Source organism: Sinocyclocheilus rhinocerous, unplaced genomic scaffold, assembly GCF_001515625.1.
Source record: "Sinocyclocheilus rhinocerous isolate Xijiao unplaced genomic scaffold, SAMN03320098_v1.1 scaffold1474, whole genome shotgun sequence".
In the NCBI taxonomy this organism is placed as follows: Eukaryota; Metazoa; Chordata; class Actinopteri; order Cypriniformes; family Cyprinidae; genus Sinocyclocheilus; species Sinocyclocheilus rhinocerous.
Window position 1 is genome coordinate 221,145 of NW_015655412.1, and position 27,557 is coordinate 248,701.

General features: G+C 39.0%; 1 protein-coding gene across 1 annotated transcript; it reads right to left on the minus strand.

Annotated features, from left to right (window-relative positions):
* LOC107718254 (protein VPRBP-like) lies at positions 1-27,312 on the minus strand. Its single transcript, XM_016525246.1, has 25 exons — positions 27,129-27,312; positions 26,388-26,507; positions 24,131-24,207; positions 23,949-24,022; positions 22,888-23,001; positions 22,659-22,796; positions 19,167-19,532; positions 18,046-18,147; positions 17,114-17,272; positions 16,849-17,028; positions 14,878-15,087; positions 13,569-13,738; positions 12,451-12,575; positions 10,242-11,307; positions 9,148-9,366; positions 8,051-8,249; positions 6,735-6,817; positions 6,566-6,650; positions 6,110-6,343; positions 5,761-5,854; positions 5,415-5,519; positions 5,010-5,083; positions 4,258-4,350; positions 2,552-2,777; positions 1-1,026 (listed from the first exon to the last, which is right to left on the minus strand). Exons 2-25 carry the CDS (start codon positions 26,501-26,503, stop codon positions 968-970), a joined length of 4,368 nt encoding a protein of 1,455 aa, XP_016380732.1. The 5' UTR covers positions 26,504-26,507; positions 27,129-27,312; the 3' UTR covers positions 1-967.
* Between the last annotated feature and the right edge of the window lie 245 nt (positions 27,313-27,557).

A 27,557-nucleotide genomic window follows, 5' to 3' on the forward strand; every position in this document is an offset into this window, starting at 1 on the left:
TTTATTGTAATAACATTTATAGTAAAAATATTTTTAATACATTTTGTACACAATGTTGCCTTAGATCTTTACTTTGGAAAGGCATGAACAAAAAAGTTAAACCATAAAGTAAATGGAGGCTGTACACAGATGCTTAAAGATGTTTAACTTCACGTGAAAAGCAGTTTAAGAAGCAAACAGGTGCATCTGCAAGGGCAGCGGTTAACTTCCTCCAAAAGAGAAGCCAACACCGCTGCAGATCTGAGCACAGGTCAGAGGTACCACAGGCCTTCACAGTCCTTTATGTGAATTTATAAATCAACGGAAATTATTGCTCATTAAATGTGGTGCAACATCTCAATCCAATCAGCCGACAAAAAGGGCCTTAAAAGCGCTTTCTTGTAAAATGAAACAGATGCAATGGCTAACAAAACTACCATTCAAAAAGCAAAAATGGATGAACTAAACGTCTAAGCAACTAGATTTTCAGATGCTTAGATGAAATCAAACTCGAGATCACCTGAGGAGTGCTGGGCAGGTCAAAGGTCGAGAGCATACACACATCCAGACGTTCATATCTGCGCATGCAAACAGTGTATCGGAGCTACCCAGAACCCCTCTCGACAGCAGTCAAACAACACAAAACACGCTAATGTATGAATGCAACACGGGTGCACATGTGCCAAGTGTTGAAAGGATGCCACCCTCTCGAAATCCATCAGTACAAGTTCTTTAAAATGATCCGATATTCAAAGAGGGCAACGTTGTAGAAAAAACTTTACCAAAAACAAACATCAGACAAATTACATTAGTTTCATATGAGATGTCCTTATATAAAACTATGTTTGTTTACAATTTTCCTGCAGGTGCGTAGATGTCATGTTTGGGGCAGCGTGCACATGGGCCATCCAACACCACGACCTGACACTCATCAGCTGCTGCCCTCCGGTGACATTTCTCTCAGATCTTCTCACGGAGCACTTGAGGATCACTCGTTCAGGGAGAGGATGATGTCATCTTCCAGGTCGGAGTTATCGGAGCTGTCTGCTACAGGAAGAACAACGTTTCAGAAAAACTAAAACCGCAAGAAAATGAATGACAGTAATGAAAGAAAAGCAGCAAAAACTTCACGTCAGCGCACTAACAGTAGCTGTCAACAATACTGGTTGATCGATATATCACATATGACTTTAAACAGAAAAACTCATCTTCGTTGCTGGTGATTAGATGATATAAGTGCGGTCACATTAGCGAGATTTCAGCGACATCTGACATGCAAACAGGCCTATTGCTCATTGTCACTAGTGTTGAGATGAATAAAGAACAGCTCACACAGAAGTCATTTAAACTCACATGACCACAATCTGCGTGGTGTAAAATAACTCCTACTGGAATGACTTTGATGGTGCAGTCACAAAAATGTATGAACTAAGTGGAAAGCAGAGCTTTTATTTTGATGCCACTGAGCATCGTTGCAGTGAAACCCTGGAAGTTAATCTTTAACTTGCTTCTAGGTTTCAAGCTCCCTTTCTCCCTCTCCATTAGCCTTTTTAACACTCTCCCCGCCATTGATGGAATTTTTATGGCTTTGTGTTTTCATTCGTATTTAATATCGCACAAGCTCTGTTCATTCTTTTGATTTATTGCACGTTCAGATATTCATACATCAAAATATTCTGTGAGCCATGAAAGTTTTGTGAACATGATCAAAAATGCTGATGACAACTTTTTTTTTAAAATGCTGATGGGGTAAGAGTTAACGGTCCTGTTTAATAAGAAAAGGCAAGCATTATAATATACGGTTGGTATACAATAAACACGCAGTTATGTCATTTAAACAAGCCTGAAAAAATTAATGGACATGCCTGAGAGAGCAACTTTAAATCATGTATTTTCAAACTGGCTATGTCATAATTCAGCATGTACTGTATATATTATTAGTGATAGCTAGTCTTCATTTGAGAAAATGTGATTTCCAGTGACTTGCTTAATTAGTTAATTAAGGTCACACCAAGTTGTTTATATGCTACTGGTGCTAAATTCCATATTGATGCATACATAATTGTAACACTTAATTCTTAATAAAAAGATTAATTTATCATTTAAATACACTTGCACAGAAGACACCATGAGCTCAAGTAGGGAGCAGGCAGCTCTCACCTCTCTCACCACAAGATTACACACATCTCTCATTAACAAGGCAATGTTCCTGTTTTATAAAGCATGAGACTTTTCTCCAGTATTGTTTGTTATTTTTTCATTTAACTTCTTTTGAGCTCACGTGTGTGATAGAAATCAAAGGTTTTGCGTGGGGTTTCTGCAGTGAGCAGCATGTCTGCGTGTGTGTGTGTGAGAGAGAGAGAGTGTGAGTGTGTGTGTGTGAGAGAGCGAGAGAGTGTGTGTGTGTGAGTGTGAGAGAGAGAGAAAGTGTGTATGAGTGTGTGAGAGAGAGAGTGTGAGTGTGTGAGAGAGAGTGTGAGTATGTGTGTGAGTGTGAGTATGAGAGAGTGTGTGTGTGTGTGTGAGAGAGTGTGAGTGTGTGTGAGTGTGAGAGAGAGAGAGTGTGTATGAGTGTGTGAGAGAGAGAGAGAGAGAGTGTCGTCATCCTCATCATCATCCGCCTCTTCATCCAGCAGGCGAGCCACTTCCTCATCATCAGACGGAGAAAAGTCCTGCTCGCCATCCTCCTCCTCTCCGTTGTTCTCGTTCTCCAGCTCTGCCAGCAGCGGGTCGGTATCGATGTCATCCATGTCATCATCGGAGTCATCGTCATCCTCTTCATCCTGATCATCCTCCTCCTGAATGAAACAAACGTCTTATGATCAAGTTTAAAGTGAGCAGCCTCACTGATGTAAGAAGAGCAGATCCTCTTATTCCCGATTTCCAGAAAAACTATAAACCTGTCAAACTGTTGCAGCTCTGTGTAGCACCTGCGGCTCTGCATAAGCTTCTGAACAATCCCAGCGTCAGAAGTAACAGCTGAAGCCATTGAACAACATCCTCAATATAGTCGGATCTTAAGTTTGAGTGGTACCATGCAGTGCATTTCACAAGCAGAAGAGGCATTTTTTTGTAGACATTGCAAATTTTCATTTTAAATTCTCTCAAAAGAATGGTGAAGGTGGTCATAAACTAAAATGAACATCAAGTCTTTCATTGCATACTTGGTTCTCAGTGCACACCTTGAGCTGAATAATGACATTATTGCCTTCTGTAGAGATGCTTTATAGTTATATATATACTCTTTTCATAACTTTTCTAAACCTATATTATATTATTTTTCATAACAAAGAACAACCCCTTGATTAGAGCCCGACCGATATGGGTTTTTTCTTCAACAGTAAAGTTGAAGTTTATTCAACTTTATTTCACTTCAGAACATTCATTCACAGATTTGCGCTACTGTCTTCACACACAGACGAAACTTACTAGAGAAGTGTGAAATATTATACCTCTGTAAATAAATACAATTTAAATTCACGTCACGCGCACTTTAATGCCCTTTGAATGTAACGTGTACGTTCCCTTGGAACTGGAATCATGGCGGAATATCATGTGAAGTCCACTTCGCAGGGCACTTACGGTCGAATAAGACCACGCTTGAATGCTGCTGCCTGAACAAGAGACCTCCTTACTGAAGTGAAAGTGTTGGCTGGTGTCACTATCTCGCGAACGCGCCGGCGGATCTCCACCCATACTTCCCGGACCCCGGGGGCTATCGACGCGAGGGTGGTCTCATTCGAAAGGGGGCCTCAAGACGTACACTCAATTCGGCGTTCAAGAGGGTTCCTCGAGTTGAAGGGATCCCCGAATTTGGTGCGGATTCTCTGCGCCGTTACGGAGATATGGCCGCTCAAAGTTTCAATGGTATTCCATACACTTAAGCTTTAAAGCGTTTCATCCAGGTCGCCAGTAGCAAACAATGGAGCAAAACTAAGTAATTACACCATTTACAAGCATTTTATCTGCGTTTTATGTTCTGTAAAAAAACATTCATATCGGTGGCATATTCGCCGATACGATATATCTGCGATAGGCTCATATCGGCCGATAAAATCGGCAAAACGATATATCGGTCGGCCTCTACCACTGATAGCGAAGGTCAATACATTCTCTTATTACATTTTAACTATTTAGGCTACACTGCAATGACTGGTCAAAAGCTTCCACAGCTAATAGTTAAAATTGTTTTGATATCACACAATTAATGAGTTCGTAATTCAGTTTGCTACACACAAACGGTTAAAACATAAATGATGTGGTTTGCATCAGTCTCACCTGATCTTCCTCATCCTCTTCCTCCTCAGCTAGTCTCTGGCGACCGACTTCATACAGCCGACACACAGTGTCCATATTTATTGAATCCTGATTCTGTAACACACATTCATACATAACACAGAGTTTTGGTGTACAAGATGAATATGTGTGACCCTGGAGCACAAAAGCAGTCATAAGCAGCACAGGTATATTTGTAGCAATAGCCAACAATACATTGTATGGGTCCAAATTATCCATTTTTCTTTTATACCAAAAATCATTAGGATACTAAGTCCAAGTTAATATTACTTTACTTTATTTCATGTTCCATGGAGGTATTTTGTAAATTTACTACCGTTAATATATCAAAACTTAATTTTTGATTAGTAATATGCATTGCTAAGAACTTCATTTGAACAACTTTAAAGATGATTTTCTCAATATTTAGATTTTTTTGCACCCTCAGATTCCAGATTTTCTAATAGTTGTATCTCAGCCAAATATTGTCAATTTCAAAAAATTGACCCTTATGACTGGTTTTGTGGTCCAGGGTCACATATGACATGGATGCAGTGTTCAAATAAAAGTAGAATCGTAGCTTTGTAGAATTTAGTACTGTAAAGATATTTACATTTTTTATTCAATGTTGTTAAACTGAACAAGAAAAAAAAAAAAAAAATTAAGTACAAAGTCCCAGAGTGAAGGTATTATTGGCATAACACAATAACTAGCTAACCAAATCAAAAAAAAATAAAAATAAAAACACACCATACCTCAATGACAGCAAGATAGCAGTCTTTAGTGTCTGTGCACAGGTCAAAAATGTTCCTCTTCACATCAATGGTGGCTGAGAAAGCAAACAGACTATCAAGATCTTCATCAGCTTCACCATCTTACAAAAATCTTTACAAAAACCTTGTTACAGACACATTTTAGGTCATTTTCAAAGCATGTGCCATGCTACTAATCGAACCGTTTTAAATTTGTCTCTCCATTGTAAAGACAAATGTCTAGTTCCTTTACAAGTGCATAACTTACTAGATGCATCTGTCTGCTTAATTGTTAGTTACAGAAATACATATTTTGACAGAGATATCAAACATTCTCTGCAACTTTTACAAAAGCTGAATATATATGAACTGAGATGCAGAGAAGAGAGAATGAAGATATAATCATACCGATGGGTTTATAATCAGTGGCATCAAAGGTCCTGAAGGACGATCCGAATGGACTCTTCATCTGCTGCTCCATCATGTCATCCTCATCGTCAGCCTGCAACATGGCTACAACACACTCCAGAACATCAGCAAAATGCCATGACATCGACATGCAACAGACATCTCATCCGAAGCAAGAGAGCACGCAATTTACAGAAGAGTGAGTGAGAGTGTGTGCGAGTGTGTGTGAGAGGGAGAGTGAGTGTGTGTGTGAGAGGGAGAGTGAGTGTGTGTGCGAGAGTGAGTGTGTGTGTGTGTGTGTGTGTGTGTGTGAGAGAGAGAAGAAACATGCGCGTGCGCGTCTCACCTCCATAAATGACAGTTCCATTGTTGTTGAAGACAATCCGACACTGATCTAGTGCTGGTACTGTGTGAAGAAGATGAAACGTCCTCAAATCCCACTGGAGCGCGAGTTAAAGCAAACCGTTTCAGAAACAATGCAGCAAGAAGAGGTTCACCCTTTAAACATCTCATTAACACTTCATCCCAGTAACATCCTAGCACCCTTTTGTACAATAAATAATGAACTATTGTTAATTAAGTAATTACCAAATTAACTAAAATCTCATTAACAACAACAGAAGAATCAGAAAACAAACAACATCATCATCAAATAACAAGCCACAGCCAGTGGTTCGCTGAGCAGAAAAGGATACAATCTCCGTGTTGATGATGACCTCTAAACCATTGGGATGGAAAACGCCGCTGATGTTCATGTTGAACTTGTCAAACTTATGGATGGCCTGAGCGGTGCGGACGTCCCACATGACACCGTCGTTCAGGACCAGGTCATCCGTGGGGTTAAACGTGGCACAGTTGCGCTTGTAGTTGTTGGCTAGGTCAGGGTTATTGAGGGTCAGGAGTTTCTGTCCAGACTGAATGTCATATATCTGCAGAAATACACAAAGATGCATGACAACAGGCTGGAACATAATTATTATACACAGCTGAGGTCATAAAGTTACATCCACCATGCAGAATCCACAAAACGTTAACAATCATAAAAGGATCATAAAAACTGCATGTTATTTAACACATTGATATGCTGATATTCTAAATCGGAAGGTCAGTGGAAAACAACAAACACAAAACCGAGTAAAAGGGTGACTTGCGTGTGCGATGTGCTCTTTTGTTCCTATGACTCTGTCCTGAGAGAGTTTGCTGAACTCCACATAATGATCATCCAGGAATGAATGCCTAGAAAAAAAAGGGGTGATCAATGATCAAAAAATATTAATTTCAAGTCTTTAACAATTCGTTTTTATGAGCATGCTGACTCACTTCATGATGAATACGGACTTCATACCCCACAGCGCAGATAAAGGATAACTCCAGGAAGCTGAAGTCAACAACAGGGAACCGTCCTGACACACAGACAATATATCAGCATCTACCGTAAAAACGCATTTACACAGCAATTACAACTGCAAACTTTGATACTAATGGCTGATGTGGGTCAGAGCAGCTTTTATGCAGAATTACGTCCTACGAAGAGGAAAAACACCATCAGATGTGCATGAATCACTTGATCTGCCAAAGCGTTCAGTGTATCAAGCTCTGCCTTACTGGACCATGCCAACCAAATACCAATATATACTGCAATTATAGGCCAACTATATAACCACAAAACTCACATGCAACAACAGGCAGAATCTATCATAGCCAGGGTACTTTTTGAAAGGTGTTAAAGCACAACTAAAAGCACACTGTAACAAATCCAACTTTCAAAAAGTTATACTAACCAATGTAAAAAAGTAGCCCGAACAAAGAATTTTTAGTAGAAGTCAGTTTCATTTTTTGTGTGAACTGAACAAAAATACTCTAAACATGTCGCCAGCAAAAGTTGTTTTGTTTACCTTACTTAGATACTCAAGTATTTTGTTCACAACATATCCAAATGTTCTCCCAACTTTTCAAATCGAGTCATCTGAACAAACAATTTTACATTGAACAATATTGCACAAGTTCCCAGCATGCTGTCACGGTGCTACTGTGAGGGAGCGCAGAGCGAGGAACGAGGAGACTAGGAGTACATCAATAAGGGGATTTCAATTATATCAAGGGAACCAGGAAAACACACGTAGCAAAGGAGGTAGACATCAACAGACATTCACAATACCGGACAGCGAACAGTTAGCTGTCATGTGGATCAGAGTTCATATTTTTACTAATTTAACATTTGTTGACCCTCACCATGGTTGAGAATCATGTGCTGAGGTACTGTATATGTGCATCTCATTGCAAATCAATACATTTGTCTATCAGCATAAATGCTTGCCTTTAGTGTAAAGAGGCCAATACTACCCATATTATGTAGAAGGATTTGAAAATAAACAAATCTTAAAGTAAGATTAGCATTATAAATGCTAAAAAAATATTTGGTTGCTCTAACAGATCTTTTAACACTCAGTAGACTGACTTTTCATTAACAACCATTAGATGAACTAAAGTTTTTAAGTTGCGATAGGTTGCCTTATTTTTTTGAGTTAGGTCAACTTTTTTTTTTTGTACAGTGCATGTTGTTGTATTAGAGCCCTGGGCCGAGAAAGTTGAAGAACTCGAGATGCATGAGTGAGTGTGTGTGTGTGTGTGTTTACTCTGGAGGGCTCCAGGTGTGTGATGGCTGAGCTGTGGCAGCTGTAGCTGGCTTCCTCCTGTCCACTGAACACATTGTAGAGTTTGAGCTGTCCGGTGCATGTGCCCAACATCAGGAAACGCTCTCGCGCTGAGAACGCACAACACATGAAGCCACTCTCATCCTCCTCAGCCTCCCTGAACACAGAGATGGGCCGAAACCTGCACACATGGTCACAAACAGCACTCGATTAGCAAGATGAAACTCAAGATGGCGAAAAAGAGCTTAACTCATTAATAACAACAACAACATTAACAAACAACACAGATAGGACCGTGCTGGACTTGGCTACTGACTAGAGATGTACCGGTATGAACATTTCTTATCACGATTACAGTAAACAAAATTATCACGGTATTGTTAAAATGTGCTGGAAATGTTCAAAAGGTACTGACAATCGTTTCACCAAGCTTTATATTTAAAAATCAACAAACAACAAATAAAATGACTAAAACAAACACACCACCAAAAAAAAAAAAACATTATCAATGATGTACGGATTTTAAATGACAACATGACTGACAAAAGTTAATCTAATAACATGTAGGAAATGTTCAAATAAAACTTTGAAAAGGTTTCATAAAATGGTAAACCTCACATTTCAGCCTTTAAATAAAGAAAAGGGTTAAGTCACAATGATAACTGATTAATAAATGATTATATGCACTATATCCGAATTGTTTAAATGTGTAGAATCCACATAAGCTTGTTTTTCATCAACCGGTCAAAATTTACAGCAGGGCCCCAGCTTTACGCCATGTTTTCACGCAAAACGCAACTACTCTGCGTGCTGTGCACATGTGAGACTGTTACTTAAAACTGTGCTGGATAGTATTTATTAATCCGGAGTTGTTCAAATCACAGTAATCGAATACGGTTTTAATGGGTTTACTTAATATATGAACTTTACAGGTTTACTTAAAATATGAAACGGTAATACTAACCGTGGGGACTTTTATCATGATTTATCGTCAAACCGGTAATCGTTACTTCTCTACTACTGACTGACTCATATTTTCATATCTGATCAAAGCATCAGTGTGATCAGTGTAACTGTACCTGCTGAAGATGAGATGCCTGTCAAAACAGCCTCCATCAACCCCACCGTATTTGGGGTAGACGACCCTGCGTGTGTGGCGAGGAGTGAAATTGGTGGGTGCCTGGCGTCTCTGCTTGGACTCTGGGCACTGATGCGGTGTGAAGAGGCTGAAGGGAGGACATGTGGTCACTGGGTTCTTGCAGCGGGCGTGCTGCTCTCGTAAATACTCGGTTATGATACTGGAAATGAGAACACATGACACAGTTATGCATAATACATTAACACCAAACTCAACTGCCAAAATATGAGTGTCCCCCCCAAAACTTCATGTTTTAAATGTGGGAATTCTTCGGAAGGATATGGAAAGCAGCAAGTGCTACAAAAGCAAGTAACCACACATGGTTTGACAGATTTTACACATTGCTTCCAGTGTTCAGAAATAATAGTGCCTACTTTCACAGTGTCATCTAATAATTATTTTTATGCAAGCTCAACACATTTTATTGGATAGAGTCACTGTTCAGTAACATACAACTGACAGAAAAAGCAATGGGTTAGTTTCAACAGAAAAAAAAGAAAAAGAAAAAAAGAACTGTTTACCATATTTGATGTGCTCTATGCATGCATGTAGATCAATGTTTATTATATAATAAAAAAGCCTAAATTAAACCCATTCCTTGCGTAAAGTGATCCTATTTTTTCAGAAGACCTGGATCAAAATGCGATCATATCAACTTTTTGTTGTGTGAACATTTTGGTTGTGTGGACTTTCAATGGAGGAACAAAAATGATGCAAAAATATTAAAAATATCTTCAATTGTGTTTCGAAGAAAACAATTAATGACGATTTTCATTTTTGGGAGAACCTTTTGTTTAAGACTAACAGTACCTATTCTCAAAGTTGCTGATTACCAACAAGGGCAGTCATGTGTTCAACTCATTTGAGACTCAACTCATGGAGTCATTTTTGCAACAACAAATTTTTTGCAGCATGGAGGAACTTTCTAGTTCAAAGAGTTACAGCATGCTTTCACAGTACAATGCAGACATCCTAACTTGACATGGGCTTAAAAACTTGGGTATGAAACGACAGTCTGAATGAAGGGAGGCACACCTGTCTAGAGTTGGTGGAGAGGGCAGATGTCTGTCCAGCTGCTTTTTCATGGCCGGACTCTGGCTGAAAGCACCATGATCAGATTTCTGCCGCAACACTTTTGGCCTCTTCCCTCCCGCAGCTGCACACGGTGACGGCCGCTCTCGCGAGAACACTATGCGTCCGATGAGCGGAGAGCCATTACTGTGGTGGGAGACTGCAGGCGGTGGAGGGGGCGGAGCCTGTGAGGTGGAGGGGCGGGGCTGGTGAAGAGGAAGCACGTGGGGGGTGTGGCCACCCAGACGGGCCGCGACTCCGTTAGTGAGCCGAGGAGTCCGTGGGATGCCAGCGGCGGGTGAAGGAGGCGTCGCGACAGAAACGGGAGTGAACGGCGGCACGCTAGCGTGAGCCAGAGCATGCAGCCCCATGGGCAGCTCGGCTTCTTTCGTCAGTGCTGTTGCTGTGTCTGTGAGACCTTTAGACATAAGATGATTCCGAATAAGCAACAGAAGCTCCTTCTCGGGAAACGAAATGCGTGACTGTGCCACGACACTAGCCCGCTGCAGCCGCGCCAGGGAAACATCTGTGCCGATCAGCAGCGGCTTTCCGGACACTCGCTCTATGAGTTCTGCTGCATACTTGCAGAAGCGCACATGCTCGCTGCGCTTGTCCTGAAGCACAGGCTCTTTCATCAGCTGCTGGATCTGTCCGCTGCTGAACAGCGGAAGCTTGCTGATGATCTGTCGCACCGCGGCGCTACGTGCCAACCCAACTAGGGCTTTGCACGCCAGAGCGCGAATCTGATCGGCATCGGTGATGGGCATCTTGATGGTGAGCAGGGACAGCAGGACTTTAATGCCATTGTTCGACTGAACCACGTTCCACATCTTGACCAGGACGCTCTCGCTGGCGCGGTGGGTCTGTGGCAGACGGCGACGCGGGGTGCCCGAGATGAACTTGCCGATGCTAGAGACGCGTTTGTCTGGAGCGCAGACGCAGTTTATGATCACCTGCAGGGCCGACTTCTGGATTTCTGCGTCATTTACAAATACTTCACCCTCTGCGACGACCAGCACTATGCTCATACCTGCAGAACACAAACACACACTTATCGAGGGTATAGTTTCCAAACAACCTTAAAATAATGCATGCATCTCACATAAAAAAAAAAAACGCTGTCATTTAATTAAACATACTGGAGCACACATTCAACTGAAAATCAGGGTAACTTTCAAGTTGAAAGTAATCATGCTTTATTCACCATACAGTTGTGGTCAATTTTACATACACTTTGCAGTATCTGCAAAATGTTAATTATTTTATCAAAATAAGAGGGATCATACAAAACGCATGTTATTTTTTATTTAGTACTGACCTGAATAAGATATTTCGCATGAAAGACGTTTACATATAGTCCACAAGAGAAAATAATAGTTCAAAAGTAAACAATGCATTAAGAGCCTGGAAGTGAAAACTTCTTAAATTTAAAGATCGGGGAAAACTGAACTTATTTTGTCTTATGTATCTTCTGTAGCTTCTGAAGGGCAACACTAACTGAAAAAAAAAATAATTTATATTTAGGCAAAATAAGGAAAATTTACACATCTTCATTCTGTTCAAAAGTTTTCACCCCCGGCTCTTAATGCATGGTTTCTCCTTCTGGAGCATCAGGCTTTACGGTTCACTAAAAAAGGAGATAAAACATGCACTCTTACAACTATCTACAACATATTACAGTATTATTTATGCTATTTCTTATATATAATTCATTACCAGTACATCATAAGCAATCAATAGAGATATGTAGTATTCACTGATTTTGAACAGCTCTGAAACAACAAGCCTGTAGAAAAGCACTCACATTTATTTAATTCAATCATAGTTTGGTCTTGTACACTGAATCCTTTCTAAATGCCCCGCTCTAGTGCAGGCTGTCATAGCCTAGGGTTAAGTGATGTGAACCCCTTTCAAACTGACGTGAAACACTGCTTCAGTTATGAAGGATTTCAACAGAAAATGACCCAGGGTTAAGCACAGTGTGATAAGTTTCCCTCAAATGTCTATGCCATTAAACTAGACATGTTACTATTCAGGGAGACTGTTAATGGTTAAAATAACTCCTGCTACATATTTTAGAACGTAAGTGCATGAAGATGGGCTTGTTTAAGTAGAAGCAACACTGTCCATGTGTTTTTCCAAGTACATTATCACCAGAACAGCAGATTCTCACCAACAGTGGAGATGGTGGAGCCATTCTCATCCAGCACAGCGACGTTCTCCGACAACAGCAGCTGCGTTTTAGGAATGACTGTCAAAATGCTCAAGATATCCAAAGCGTACCTCACGGTGTCAGCCCTAAAACGCACATTCACCAGAAAAAAATGTGCATTTAGTAATGATTTAAATGTTTTTAAAAAAGGTTAAAATCACGTACACAAGTATCACAAGAAATGAATACTTCAGCATGGGGCGGGCGATATAACGGAATTTCACATTATCAGTTCTATAACGATTAAGCGTTCCCAACAAAAAGTGCTGTGCATGAAAACAAACAAACATAAGCCTTTGAGACATCTTAATTAGATAAATCGAAATTAATTAAATGGCACATTTTTTTCTGAAATTAATAGCGATTATTCCCACCTAACATTACTGTTTTTAAATATACTTTTACATTGCATTTCACATTCAATATTCAAATTAATGTAGAAATAAAGACTATATATTATATATATATTTATATTTTAAAGGCGAGTATCACTGATACTAATACTACTGATGTCTCTCGGAAATTTCTTTTTTTCCTAATATTTAACCATTGACTATAGCCATTCAACATTACAGTATAAATGAGAGCTATCAATTTGAACATTTATTAGACTTTTAAAAAAATAACTAATTTAAGTGAACTTCAAACAATCTTCACATAAACCCATTATAATAAATGTCATATTTACCTGTGCCCTTCAGCAAGTAGGAAATAGACAGAAATTGAATAAAGTTATCAAACACTAAATCCTAAATTAAATATATATGAATCCTTAAAGCTACAAAAGTTATTGATTTCCTTTTTTCTTTTGTTCTTTGATGAACGGTCATCACAGCAGCTGGTTATTAGTTTATTTGGCAGCTATTACTTTAAGAGCTGCCGCTGCTGAACGTGACGCAGATCTGACATTTGCACAGCACGCGTTACGAGCACAGAATAGCGGCTGACAGGACAGGAAGATTCGTTTTACCATCACTATGTTTACAGCAAAACAAACAAAATAACTTGTTGCATCAAAGTAACTTTGCGAGGCTCCATTTACATCTGTTACTCCCACACCACTCTTAGCAGTTCCTCACCTGCCGTAGTATGTTCTCCAGTCACAGGCGATAGAAATGAGCTGCAAAAGGAGCTGCACACAGGACAGTTTGTGGAAGAACTCGGCAGGCTCCCAGTACAAACGCGCCGGTCCGAACTCAATCAGGAACTCCACCATTTCTACCACCTGCTCATGGGTGTAGGAGCAAGCCTACGAACATTTACACACAAAAAAAAAAGAATTAAAACTTCAACACAATCTACAAGCATTCCCAGAGACCTAATTTTTAGCGTACAAAGCAGGCCTTGCACAAACTGACAAGATTTCCAAGTTTAAGTTCTTTCCTAAATTCCTCAATTCATTGAAAAGTAACACGGGACATCACAATGAGTACACATTATTACGCATTTACAATATTGTGTTACTCCCTAAAAATGTAACTAACTGCATTACTTAGTTACTTTTTATGGAAAGTAATGCACTGTTACCTTATAGCGTTACTTTTTCTCATCAGTGCTGGGCTTGCTTGTTGGTTTTAATATAAAAAGTTATATTGCTGGCAAATGTAAAAGTGAAATTCACACCAAAAGTGAAATGAATAAGCCTCAGGCTGAAGGAAATGTAAATTCACGTCTGTACAGTAAAGGGTTTGCTTGAACCTTTCAGTTGCGCATTCTGAATTACATAAAGACAAGGACGCACTCAGGAGACGAAAGTTCAACACTCTTCAACAATAAAAAAAAGAAACAAATATTGTTTATCTAAAGTAAATTGTTCATTAGTATGGTTGCATTGGATCATCGAAGGTCAGGAGCAAAGACATGGGTTAATAAAATGGGATTTTTTATTATTCTGTTATTTAACATTTAATTATTGCAGGTTTGTATCATATTTTGAGGTTGCACTGCACTGTTTTTATTGATTTTGAGGAACACTGAATGTGTTTGTGTGCAGTGAGATGAGTAAACACATGTTGATATTTAGTCTAGAACTACAGTAAGATCATGTTCACACACAACGCTCTGCACTTACTCCTGATTTCTCTCAACATGAGGACAGGACAGCTGTCAGTAAATAATGTGAAAACAAAATAAATGGCGTTACTTATTTGAAAAAGTCAGATATTTTCTTCTAAATTAAAAAGTAATGTGTCACTTTACTAGTTACTTAAAAATGTATATGTAAGTTATCTGATTACGTAACTCACGTTACCCCAACACTGACAACCACAAAGTACATTTCAGACAACAAACCATGCACAACATAATCAGGCACACAGTGATGTGACTGTTGTAGTAAGGATCTGGCAGTGTAATGCATTACAGCGGTAGTGTGTTAAACAGATGTACCTTGTAATAAGGCTGCGGGTGAATCTGCGCTCCTCCCTCTGTACGCTGCAGCGACTGTTTGACCTGCTCGACTTTAATGGCCAGGTGAGCCTCAAAATACCTGCGCAGCGCCATGCAGGTATGTTTTGCAGTCTGTCTGCTTGAGAAGATCTCATCGTCGCTCAACAGAGCGCCCTGGTCCTCTGGGTTCAAAATCTCCAGAGTGCTAATCTACAAAACACAAACACCCAGTGAGAAGGACAGAGAGTACTAAACACTGACGAAACATACAGACTACAGCAGAGTTCAGGCAAACTCTGCATCCGTCTCAATACCAGTCTTGACCAGATTAGAATAACTATCGAGATTTATCATCTATTACTCTTGTACGTGCAAATAAACCCAAACCTTTAACAACATTTTGGTAACGTCATACAACATAACTACAAGAGAGAGGGGAAAATATTCTGTCCTTCCAACACAATTTGCAAAATCTAAACACACCAAAAACCATTTAGGACAAAGGAAGAAACGCATAAGCCTTATACTACTAAATATAGAAAAATATGAATTCTAAATTATAATAATAATAAAAAGAGGATGCTTTAAATTGATCAAAAGTGATGATTAAGACATTTATAATGTTACAAAAGATTTCCATTTCAGATAAATGCTGTTCTTCTGAACTTTCTATTCAAAGAAACCTGAAAAAATTCTACTCCGCTGTTTTCAACATCTTAAGACTGGAGTAATGATGCTGAAAATACAGCTTTGATCACAGGAATAAAATACATTTGAAAATATATTCAAATAGAAAGCAGTTATTTTAAATAGTAAAATTATTTCACAATATTACTGCTTTTGCTGTATTTTAGATCAAATAAATGCAGGCTTGTGAGCAGAAGAGACTTCTTTAAAAATATATATATTACTGTTCAAAAACTTTTGACTGGTAGTGTATGTATGAGCAATATCACTCTCATACTCGAGCGATACCGGCTCTATATCAGCATGGCTGGAAATATGAACTTGGTAGCAAAGCACCCGCCTCCCCTCATATCATCACCACCCCCAGTTTATCAATGACCACCAGCCCTTTTCCAGGCTGACCTTCATCTTTCACTATACCCGTTTCTCTTTAAAGGGACACTCCACCCAAAAATGAAAGTCCTGCCATCATTTACTCACCCTCATGTGCTTACAAACCTGTATGATAAACAACACTGGAGCCCATTGACTTCCAATGCATGTAGAAAAACTAAAACTGAGACATTTCTCAAAATAAGTTCCACTGAAGAAAGTAACAGTTTTTGGTTACAAGTAACTGGTGTTTTTGGGTGGAGTATCTCTTTTTGTTGTTTTGTCTTTCTAATTCAAGAAAACAGCTTCATCAGTTTGACAGCACGTGTGCTGCAAATACTCACAACACAAACAAATGAAGAAACGTGAAAGTAGCAGAGACCACAACAAAATTATCCCAACAAAACGAAAATTAACCCCTTTTTTTTTTTTGCCATATTAGTAAATCCATGGTTAATTTATGCATGGTTACCATGGTGTAACTACAGCAACCTTTTTAAAAAAAAATTTATTTATGTATTTATTAATTAATCAATACATTTTAATAGCAAAACCACAGGCTATGGTTAATTTTTGTACGGGAAGTTGTAAAAGTTAGCCAGCTTATATAACCTTTCACAGTTACAGTAATTGTGTATTTCGACAGCTTATTTAGGATTACAATATCCAAAAAGCAGCAGCTATAAGGATTCATACAAGCAGGAAGTTGAAATAAAAAGCTCACCTTTCAGAGCAAACATTGATAAATAGGTCCCAGCCATGTTCATCACTTTGCAGTTCCCTTAAACATTTCCGAGGTGGTCTGTGGCTTATTTGCAGCGCGTTTCTGTTTTTGATTGTGTTGCATGTATTTGCAGCGCGCTGAGCTCTCTCACCGTAATGATCCCTATGCAAACACAAAGAAGTGCATACCAGGTTGACGAGCCGCCGCAGCCCGTCCTGATGGTCGAAGAGCTCGAGCACGGCTCTGAAGGAGAAACAGATGGAGAAGAACATGGTGGCGTGGCAGCAGCCGGAGGCGTGAGAGCACTCCAGGAGCCACAGCGTGTAGCTCACCACCTCCGACAGCAGCGAATGCGGCAGCATACACACCTGATAAAGCCGGAGGAACCAGACAGACAACAGTAAGACACAGAAGAGCTCTGGCTGTGATCACCGTATCAGGACAGCATCTTACCCTCTCCATAGCGTCCTGGTTGTATGCCAGGTAATAGAGGCACAGAGAGACGCCGGTGGCAGCCATGGAGGGTCGCGGGATCTCCAGTAGCTTTGGCACTCCGCCATGCGAGACAAACTCGGCCGCAAACTTTTTATGAAGGAGGAGAGACGCAAGATACTGAAAGACAGAGAGGACAAGTAAACCGATACCCAAGAACAGAATAAAAATCAGTCAAATAATCATGGTGTCATCAAGATGTGTGGTGTGAGCATCCTTTGTGTTTAAAGCAGCTTCTGCCCTCGGTGCACTGGAGCAGAGTTTCTCAGGAGCTTTGCAGGAGGTTTCAGACGGTATGTTTGGTGCAAATCTGAAGAGCTTTATTAATATACCCGTCTAAAGTTGAGGAGGACAAAACTACTCATTCTTTAGCATGAATATATTCCACATTTTACGTTTACATTTAGTCATTCAGCAGACGCTTTTATCCAAATGAGGACAATAGAAGCAATCAAAACTAACAAAAGAGCAATGATATGCAAGTGCTATAACAAGTCTCAGTTAGCTTAACGCAGTACACAAGGGTTTTTATATAAAAAATAAAAATAAAACAAGTAGATAGAATAGAAAAGAATAGGGAACGCTAGTGTTAGAGGGTGATTTTTTATAATAAATATATAAAATAGAGTTAGAATAGAGAGTGCTAGAGTTAGAGGGTTTAAAGGCTATTTTTATGGCAAAAGTGAGTTTAAAATATAATGCTTACAGCACCTTAACTAAAAGGTGTTTTAACTTTACAAAGCAAATCACACGTAGGCACATTTTATATTTGTCCTCGAATCTAATTTTTACGCATAAATCTTGAGATCAAAAGGTTTTCGTGATCACGAGAAACATTCAGTCAGGCGTGTCCAAACTTTTGAGCTGCGGTGCATGTGACATCCTTCAGGTACCTTCAGGGCTTCAAACGTGAGCTGAACGTCGTTCGTTTGTTTGAGGTCCATGTAGTGCATCAGCAGCTCACGAGCTCCCAGCTGCATGAAAACAGCCAACAACTGCACACACAAACACAAGGATAAAACTCGTTAAGCTCGTCAAGCGCAGTTCTGCCATTGATTGTTTTTCACACATCCTAATAGAATAAAATAGGACATTTACACAGGTGTAAAAACAAAGAAATCGGAATGACATGAAAAAAAAACCAAAGGGAGAGTGGCATGTGGATCAGTAACGTTCTCTTGAAAGATGCACCATTGTCTACAAATGCAAACACCACGATTTTATTCCTGCACTGAAAGAGAGGTGCAAAATATTACACTGAATATTTAAAGACCGCTTAAGAAGTGGAACTACTCAGGGAAGAAACACCACGGAGTCAGAATAAAGTGTGTTTGAACACAAACTCAGATTCTGTTCACAGCTTAGCTTATTTTTTGTTGGTGATAAAACTGATGTTTGGAAAATATGTTTGCAGATTCTAAAACTTTTTCAGTATTCATTACTTCTAAGGCATATTCGGTAGATATATATCGAATCTTTAGACTTGAAGTTGACAAATGCGTACATATTTTCAGAACTGTCCCCTAAAGCTGGGTGATGTGGGGGGTGTTGGGGCCATTATTACTCCCATTAAATGATCACTGACAGTAATACGTGTGTTTTGATCTACAAAGTTTAACTGACTTTATAAATGGCAATTTATTTTTTTTTTAATTTTGTATTTTTTTTTTCTTATGACCAGTATGTGAGATGATATCACTGAAAAAACTGACTTCAGAGAGTAGGCTTGTCATGGTAATACCGTTATAACTTAGTACGAGGGACGATTTCTAAGGTCTCTAAATTATCAAACCTTGCTGGAAAACCTGTCACAAACAATCTACTACATGCCTTCTGTCGTCTGACTGATGGTTTAGACTTTTTTGTATTGTGCTTTCGGTTTTAGTTTGTTTAACATGTAATGTGCCCAAAACAAATACATTTTAAAACCTTTTATTTTGCCCAGAAGACCTATGGTTTCATTTCGTCATGTGACCATGATAATATGTCTTCCTACATATAAAGTTGAAATCACCTCCTGGTATTCTCCCAGCGGGGTGAGGTACTGGAGGATGAGGCGCTGCTCTATTCCAGGTGTGAGCGGGCACACTTCATCCATCTCTAAAGGGAGTGCTGCAGCGGGCTTCATCAGGCCCTTCATGCCAGTGTTACATCTCCCCACGCTCCTCACAGCAGAGACGGGCTGCAGCTCAGCGTCAGAGTCGGTTCTTCTCGAGTCGTGATTCTCGGAGTTAGGAGCGTTAGGAGCGAACTCTCCGTCCACGGCCTCCTCGTCCAGGGGCAGCAGTGGAGCGAGACTCTTGCTTGGACGCTTACTGTCCTTCCTGTTCTCTGCCTCCTTTTCCGGAAGCTCCCTCAGTCTCTGCAGCATCAAAGGAACCTGCGACACAAACACTGATTTTTGAGCTTCCGTTCAATTATATGGACACTAAATAGCACTAATAGCATCAGTTCAAACATCAAAAAAATTCTTAGCTTCTTAGTGAAGACTGTATTCCGCCCACAAACAGCATGTTTATATTTACACTTATCAAACCATCATTAACCGTAGCTAGGGCTACCGTTCTATTCAATATCACTATCTAGGGCTACCATCTATTTAGTGCACTCATCCCTGGAAAACTTGATGGTGACAGGTCAAATGATTTTAAATAATGAGGTCTCATCAGCAACTGAAGCAGGCAACACATTTTCTACATCGCTGTGCTAATTTAGCTTCTTTCATATCACTGCATTCAGTCTTTCCTCTCATGCAATATGAAGTTGCATCGGTAACAAACGTAAATATAAATGTATTATGCTTCTTCATATATTACAATGATCAGAAGCAAAAACTGTAGACATCCGTATCAAACCCAATTTCTTTAATTTTGCCTTACAATAAATACTTTTTCATCTTTATATTCACTCCATACTCTTAATTTCTACATACAAAGCCATACAGCTTTAAATAAAAAAGAATAATAATTGCGTTAATGCCACTCATTTAGCTAAGACTAGATATATAATAAGATATAATATCACGATTTTATCACGATACTGTGTCATGTGGGTTTTACTATTACTATAAAGGTTTTACTATAAAAACAAAGCCTTACAAAGTTACAAAATATACAATTTAAAAAATGGCAGACATTTCGGTCAAAGTGGGAGAAGATAATCTTTGTTATTATTTTACCTTTGTTACTGAAAAATATGAACAAAGATACACATTACAAGTACACATAATATACAAATAAATCAAACCATGCTTTATTTTTCTGGTACAGTAGGTGTATTTAGCAGGAGCATTCAAAATATTGAATGAACAAATATAAAAATAAAACACTATATACACTTCACTGTATAAATTATACATTGATTCACATTAAAGCAACTGCATTAAAGCTATTTGGTCATGAGCAGCGAGTGGTTTTACTTTGTGTTTTGCCGTTTTATTAAGTTTAAGGGGATAGTTCACACAAAAATTGTCATCTGTCTGTCAAATCTGTCATAGTGTTTTTATACTAGCATACTCACTCTCAAGTTGATTTTAACCTGAATGAGTTTCTTTATTCTGCTGAAAATAAATGTTATGTTGAAGAAGGTGGGTAACCAAACAGACTTCCATAGGATTTTCCCCCTACTATCAAAGTCAAAAAGTGGACCAGCTATTGTTTGGTTACACTAGGGATGTAACGATATCAAAATCTCACGATACGATATTTATTGTGATATGAAGTCCACAATACGATATTTATTGCGATATTTAAAAAGAAAAAAGACAAATGAAGAATTGGGAAAAAATGAAAATTTTGTTCATTTTAAAGTTAAATTATACTATCTAATGCACTTTGAGAGTTCAAAATTAAGAGCTCCGACCCTTATTCTTAACTAAGAAAACTAAAATCAGAAAGAAGTCAGTGAATTGACTTGTAGCTGAACTTTAAAGGCGACTCAACCCTCTTTTTATTTGTGATCTACTGTCTCAGTCTAAATTACATTCACACTGGGGTTTTAGGAAGCCAAACAAATTAGAATAGAATAATAATAACAACGACAGTAATAGCCACATATTGTACTGTAAAATAAATTAAAATGAATATTTCATTAGTCTGATCGCCTGAACAATGTGTGCGCTTCGCTTTGAAACACGCAACAAAAACAGACTTGATGTAAACCAGCTACATGTAAACCTTGTGTGTTTCGACAGTATAACTTAATAAAGATAACTTAGTCCAACACTGTTTTTTAGTGTGCACGCTTCATGTGTTGGCGCTCAGAAAAAGCGCATGTCAGAACAGCATGCGAATGAAATGTTTAATGAAATGAATGAAATGTGCAAATAAGTGCAATGTCCCGTACCGCTGAGGTAACATTTGAAGTGAATGTATGTCGTGTTGTGCAGTATATTGAGATGGAGGCGCCAGAACTGCAACTGATATTGACAAAAAATGATATCGGGATATTTTCTGGGATTTTATCGATAATGATAATTAGACGATATTTTGCTCGAGTGTGTTATTGTGCTAATATCTTAGGGACTCCTAAAGTTTTTGATATTCTTCATATTCTGTGTACTGGTCAGTTCACAGCAGTGATAGAAATTAATCTTTTTCAACAAGTTTAAATTTATTTTTACCTTTTATGGGCATTTAAATAAATTTTTTGTGCATCATCTTTTGAGTCAAATGCTTACATTTAATCAGTTAATTAGAATAATAATAAGATATTTTGGCTGTTTCCCAAACAAATGAAATCTGCAATACAGACAAAACACAGAAGTTGCATCTGAAGTGGCATTTAGATGCATTTACATACTGTTTAATGTAGCTCATTTAGAAGCTCAGTTACAAATGCATAAATAATGTTTTGATATTTTAAACAAAATGCAGAATACTGATATTTGAAATTATTTTTTAAAAAATGAAGAGATACTTTAAATGTGAAATTAAAACCGCCAGTAGGTGGCAGCAATTCACTTTCAATAAGTGAGTCATTGCGATTGAACCGAATCATTTAAACGGTTGATTCATTCAGGAACAAAACACCATCTAAAACGTAAATCTCTTAATATGAATTTCTTGTTTATTAAACCGTATAAAATCAATACCACATTTGAAATCATGTTGATTTTTGGAGAAAAGAAACGGCACTCTTTGTGTGATACTGATTAACTATATGAAATTATATAAATATACACATTTTCTGCCCCCATGTCTTGAATTTTGTGATCATTCTAAGTGTATTTTAATAGACTGAATCATGCAGCCAAAAGAGCACTCTCTAAATGCGTACGCGCACTAGTCTAAACTTCTAGACTACTAGTTAAAACAACAATTATGATATTATCACAGACGATATATATCGCACACCCCTAAGCACGATATTACGATATTTCTTCAAAAGCAGAAAATCGTCATATCACACACCCCTAGCTAAGACTCAGGGCTGTCACAGATCTAATGCACACGTGTCATGGGACGATTTATTCCAGCGTTTAGAAGTGCATTGCTCCTGGACTCACCAGTACAGAGTTTTCCTCGCGATAGTTGGCGGCGATGTCCTGGTTCTCCATGGCTCCTGCCAGCAGGCCTGTGGCGTAGATTCGGAGGGGCTGCTCTGCCTCCTGAGCCCATTTAAACAATCGCTCCACAATCCCCTCCTGCCATGGACACACACACACACACACACAGCTGTGAGGCTACATAACCCATGATCTGATTCTGAAGAGAGAAATACAAGGCTCAAAGTACCTTCTCTTGAAAGACCACAGCCGTCTCAAGGCCAGGCATGATGTTCAACAGCAGTCTGCATGCAGCCGTGTTCAGCGCCACCTCACGGCTACTCATCACGTATGAGTTCACAAGCTATTAAAGCACAGAAATAAACCAAACACTCAAGATCAGCCAAACCAAAGAGGGCTGCTTGGCTTACTTACAGCAGCATAAGTTCATACACTGCATCGAAATATATTTGTAGGGCCAGGCAACAGGATGACATCTATCATGTGACAATAATAATGAATCAATCCAATATCATATTGAGGTAATTAAATGTCTGTGCAGGATTCTGTGTGCAGGACTGTGTAGTTGTTGGCATTTAGAAGGGATAAAGAAATGCACAAGTACTGAGTTCTCTTTCATGGCTTATCGCTCTTGGAACGATCACACACACTAAAACATCTGTCTGGATGAGTATTCATGTAAACACAGTCAGTTATGTCTCCAGCGATTGTAAACAGCTTGGATAAAAAAACAGATCTGTACATATAATGCCTAATGCTGTCGGTGTCAATATTAAAATTTTTATAAAAATTAAAATTGGTGACTGCAGAGAGACTTTAAGCAGCCCTTCACATATAGACAAGATACAAAAATCTCTACTTATAGACACTTTATATAAAGCGCCACAGCACCCAGTAGAAATATTATTCAAACAAAATATAACAAGACCATAAAAGTTATTTTAGTTTAGTCTTTTATTTACTTAAGTCCCGCATGACTTAATGTTTGCCATCAATATTTTATTTTCCAAACGGTCTGTTAACTTAAGACATAACCAATTCTTTACATGTACACTCACAAAGACTGGCATTTGGACATTTATAATAATAATAATAATATAAATTATTATAATAACAATATTCACATAAAATGGATAAAGTGTGTAACCAGTGAGCATGTGCAAGTGTTGAGCTGTGCATGGTTAACCACCGAGCTGGTACTCGCTACTGAAATGCATTCAATTCAATCCATGATGGAAATGTGAGTTCAGTCACAATTCAAAACACAACATGATTATGCATCCACCTTACCGCATTCATAAAGTCATCATTCTTGAACAAGATTTTCAACAGGTGTCCCAGCATGCACTCTGGGTCTGCCCGCCCTTCAGAGCAAAACAAGAAAAAGTCAGAGTTATGATTTTTATATCCGGGAGACAACACAGCAGTAAAGCAATGTCACTGTCCAGTGTAAGGGTGTTAGACATGATCACCTGGATGGCGGTCATCAAACGGGTCAGGATCAGCCTTGTGATACTCCTCCGTCTCCCTTTCAACAAGCTCCGAAATCCTGCAGAGATCAAAACAACTATTAACACACCACTGACATGACCGCATTAACACTTGAGAGGCATTCATAAATAAACTCATTTTCTGTTCTAGATGGATTCTCACGCATGACCCACGGTTCTTTTTGTATTCTACCTATTTGTTTTCTTTTTATTTATTATTCAATTAACAAAAGCAAAAAAAGGCCTCTAACACTAGCGTGCTCTATTCTTTTTATTTACATTATTTTTTTTTTTTTTAAACCTTGCTATGTGTACTGCGTTAAGCTAACTGAAACTTGTTTGCAGTAAATGTCAGTGTCCAACTTCCAGACATTTTTTTTCAGGCACAGTAACATGCTTGTGTAAACCTATGGTCCAAGATGCTGTACTAGTTTTTTAATTATGCTACTGACATAAATTGATCCAAACGAAAGTTTTGGAGGTGCAACACCTAAGATACGAGTGCAAAAATGTCCCCGTATGGGTTTTTGTCTTGCATTTTTATCATGCATAGTTTAGCAATTCAAGCAATAGTGCGTTTTTGTTTTCACTCAAATATTTAAAATGTGATACGTACTTTAAACATTCCAATAGTTAAAATTGTCAACTTTTAGACACAATATTTTCAATATTGAATGTTTTGCTCAATTTTGCAAACTCAAAAATGAACCCATGGTTTTAAACAAATCGAGTGACTCAATGATTTAGTGACTCATTCGTAAAGTTTGAACGAATCGAAAAAACTAAACTGATATGCGATTATTTAGATTAATCAATCGGCACGTCACGTAATTAATTACATTAAAAATTGAAATTGCTGGAGAGCCCTAATTCTCATGCATAAGAATGCAACAGCAGAACTTCAGCTGGGGTCTCATGTATAAAACTTTACGTAGATTTCATCCTAAATGTGTGTGTACGCACAAAAGCTAGATTTTGCATACGTACAAAAGTTTTCAGATTTATGAAGCCATGCGTACGCCAGAAACTGCGCAAAATAGCCTTTGTAATACCAGTCGGCGGAAGATTGTGTGTACGTGCATCTCCACCCCGTCTCCTCCCCGAAACAGCCATTTCTGGAGCTTACAATGCCTAGTTTTAATATCTTCATCTGCATATCATTTCCATGCATATCCCATCCACGTGACACCATGTTTAACGCAGTTAAGGGTAGCCTACAACACGTTAGGAAAATATGATATTCGGACTATAAATGTGTTTTGAGACATCACTATTCTAATTTATGCAATTTTCCTAAAAGATAAACGTATTTTAGAATGTTTATAGCCTATATTTTAATGGAAAGAGATAGGCCTTATGTTTGTGCAGTGTAGCTGTCTGACTCACCGTGTCAACAACAAAACATTTTCCTTCAAATTCTCTCTTGTAAATATGGTGTTTGTCACAATATTGGGAAGAGCACCAAAGGGGTTATCATTAGGCTGCTGTCTGTGCGCGACACCTGAGAACAGTTCTACTGTCATCGGACCTGTTCAACCCAGCCAATGGACTGTTTGACCAACGAGTGCATCCTTATGTCTGCCGTTACCATCTGTGTTCCAAAGCCATCAGACGAATCACGTTCACATCAATTATCATTCGTGCAGAAGTATTTTCTCAGAACATGAGTTTTGCTATTTAGAACACAGTTTAAAGCAGAATTGTCATACGCCAAGCAATCCTAACTGTGATTAAAACATTAGGAAAATTGTTCGAAAGCAGCACGTCCACTGCAAATATTTCTGTTTCAATTCAGATACAAATGCTGTAATATCTGGATAATAATTTCATGGAATTTCAGTGCTTAACTTCATTATTCAGAGTGTCATATTCAATCTAAACGTGTATGTCAAATAGACTTAAAAATCAATCTGTTTGCTTCCTTATTTCGCTCACTCCAGTAAAAGAGTGCGTATGTCTAGTTTGTTTTTTATAAATCCCGATATGTGCGTGGAAAATTGCGTATGCACATTCCCATGCCCATTTTGTGCATATGCAGCGTTTATACATCAGGCCCCAGGTGTCCTTTAGCGATATGTATTTAAGGTCTGGTGGCAAGTCTAACGCAGTGTTGTACAGTAACTGTTGATGTGAGGTCAGGTGACACTGCACAGGGTCGTCTACAGTAACTGATGCGGGGTCAGGTGATACGGTGCAGTAACAGTAAGTGTTAATGTGGGGTGAGTGCAGCATTTCTCACTTGGTCAGTATGTGGAGCAGTTCGCTTGTGCCTCCCTGCTGTTCTCTCTCCCACTGCTCCAGCAGAGCGCTCAGCTCCGCTTTAGAGTCCACGCTGCCATCCCCGGCAGATGCCATCGGCCTGCACACACACACACACAGAGAGAGAGAGAGACATGAAGACCACCTCAGGGCTTCTTACAGAACAACACCTGATGTACATGGGGGCTTGCTGTGCAGTTTTAGGGGCCATGATGTATGTCCTGACAGGAATATAACTCTAGATAACATCACTAATGAAGTGCAGAGTGGAGGAAGTCTTGCTTAGCTTAAGAAAGCAAGGGATTGCACTAATATTCCTGTGATGAACCTGAATAAATCTATGAATATATTAATAAGCTATTTATTAACGTTAGGTGGTTTTGTGTCTGAAGTTGAATTAGAATGAAGTGCTTGTACTTCAGGTTTACAAGAATCAAAGACCCACCAGAAACACCTGCTAATGAAAAGCGAGCGTCTGGACAGTAAGCCGGTACAGAAACACTAAATAATCATATAGTACATTAGTGTTTTGAATGTTTACAGAGCGATTACGCGCGGCAATTTTACAGTACATGTATGTACACATCACCACACGCTTCCTACACTCACATTTAATAAGACATGCATTAAAATCCCACATAAACTCAACAAACCACGCATGTAAACAGTGATCCTAATGTCATGTGCCACAAAGTGTGGTATTGAACACGCGACGACTCACCTTCAGCGCACACAAACACACCGCCGCGAAATCACTAACAGCTCTAAACGACAATACGAGCAACACAGACGCGTCGCAGGCCGTTATAACCTCATGAATAATGTCGCTTAAGAGCTCATGTCACTCGTGTCTGTCTTTAGCAATGTGCTGCAACTTTATGATGGCGATCTCAAAGCACGTCATAACCCGGCGACGACAGGAACGCGTCAATCAATGACGTTGCAAATTTTGAGCCCTGTCCAATATGGAAGGCGGACAGGGCCAAAAGCCCACACTGTTTTATGGAAGGCGGACAGGGCCAAAAGCCCACACTGTTTGCCCGCGTTAAGGCGGCAATTTTGAACACGTGTCTTTTGTATATTCTGGCTGTGTTAGAGCGCCATTTCCACCGCATTTCTTTAGTACCTGTAAAGTCGCAGTTTCTTTGTG

Coding starts and splice junctions, on each gene's coding strand:
- LOC107718254 (XM_016525246.1), bottom strand. CDS start 26,503: ATGGCATCTGCCGGGGATGGCAGCGTGGACTCTAAAGCGGAGCTGAGC. Junction 11,308..12,450: donor CTCCACCATCTCCACTGTTG/GTGAGAATCTGC, acceptor TGTGTTCTGCAG/GTATGAGCATAGTGCTGGTC. Junction 2,778..4,257: donor AAGAGGATGAGGAAGATCAG/GTGAGACTGATG, acceptor TGTTTCATTCAG/GAGGAGGATGATCAGGATGA.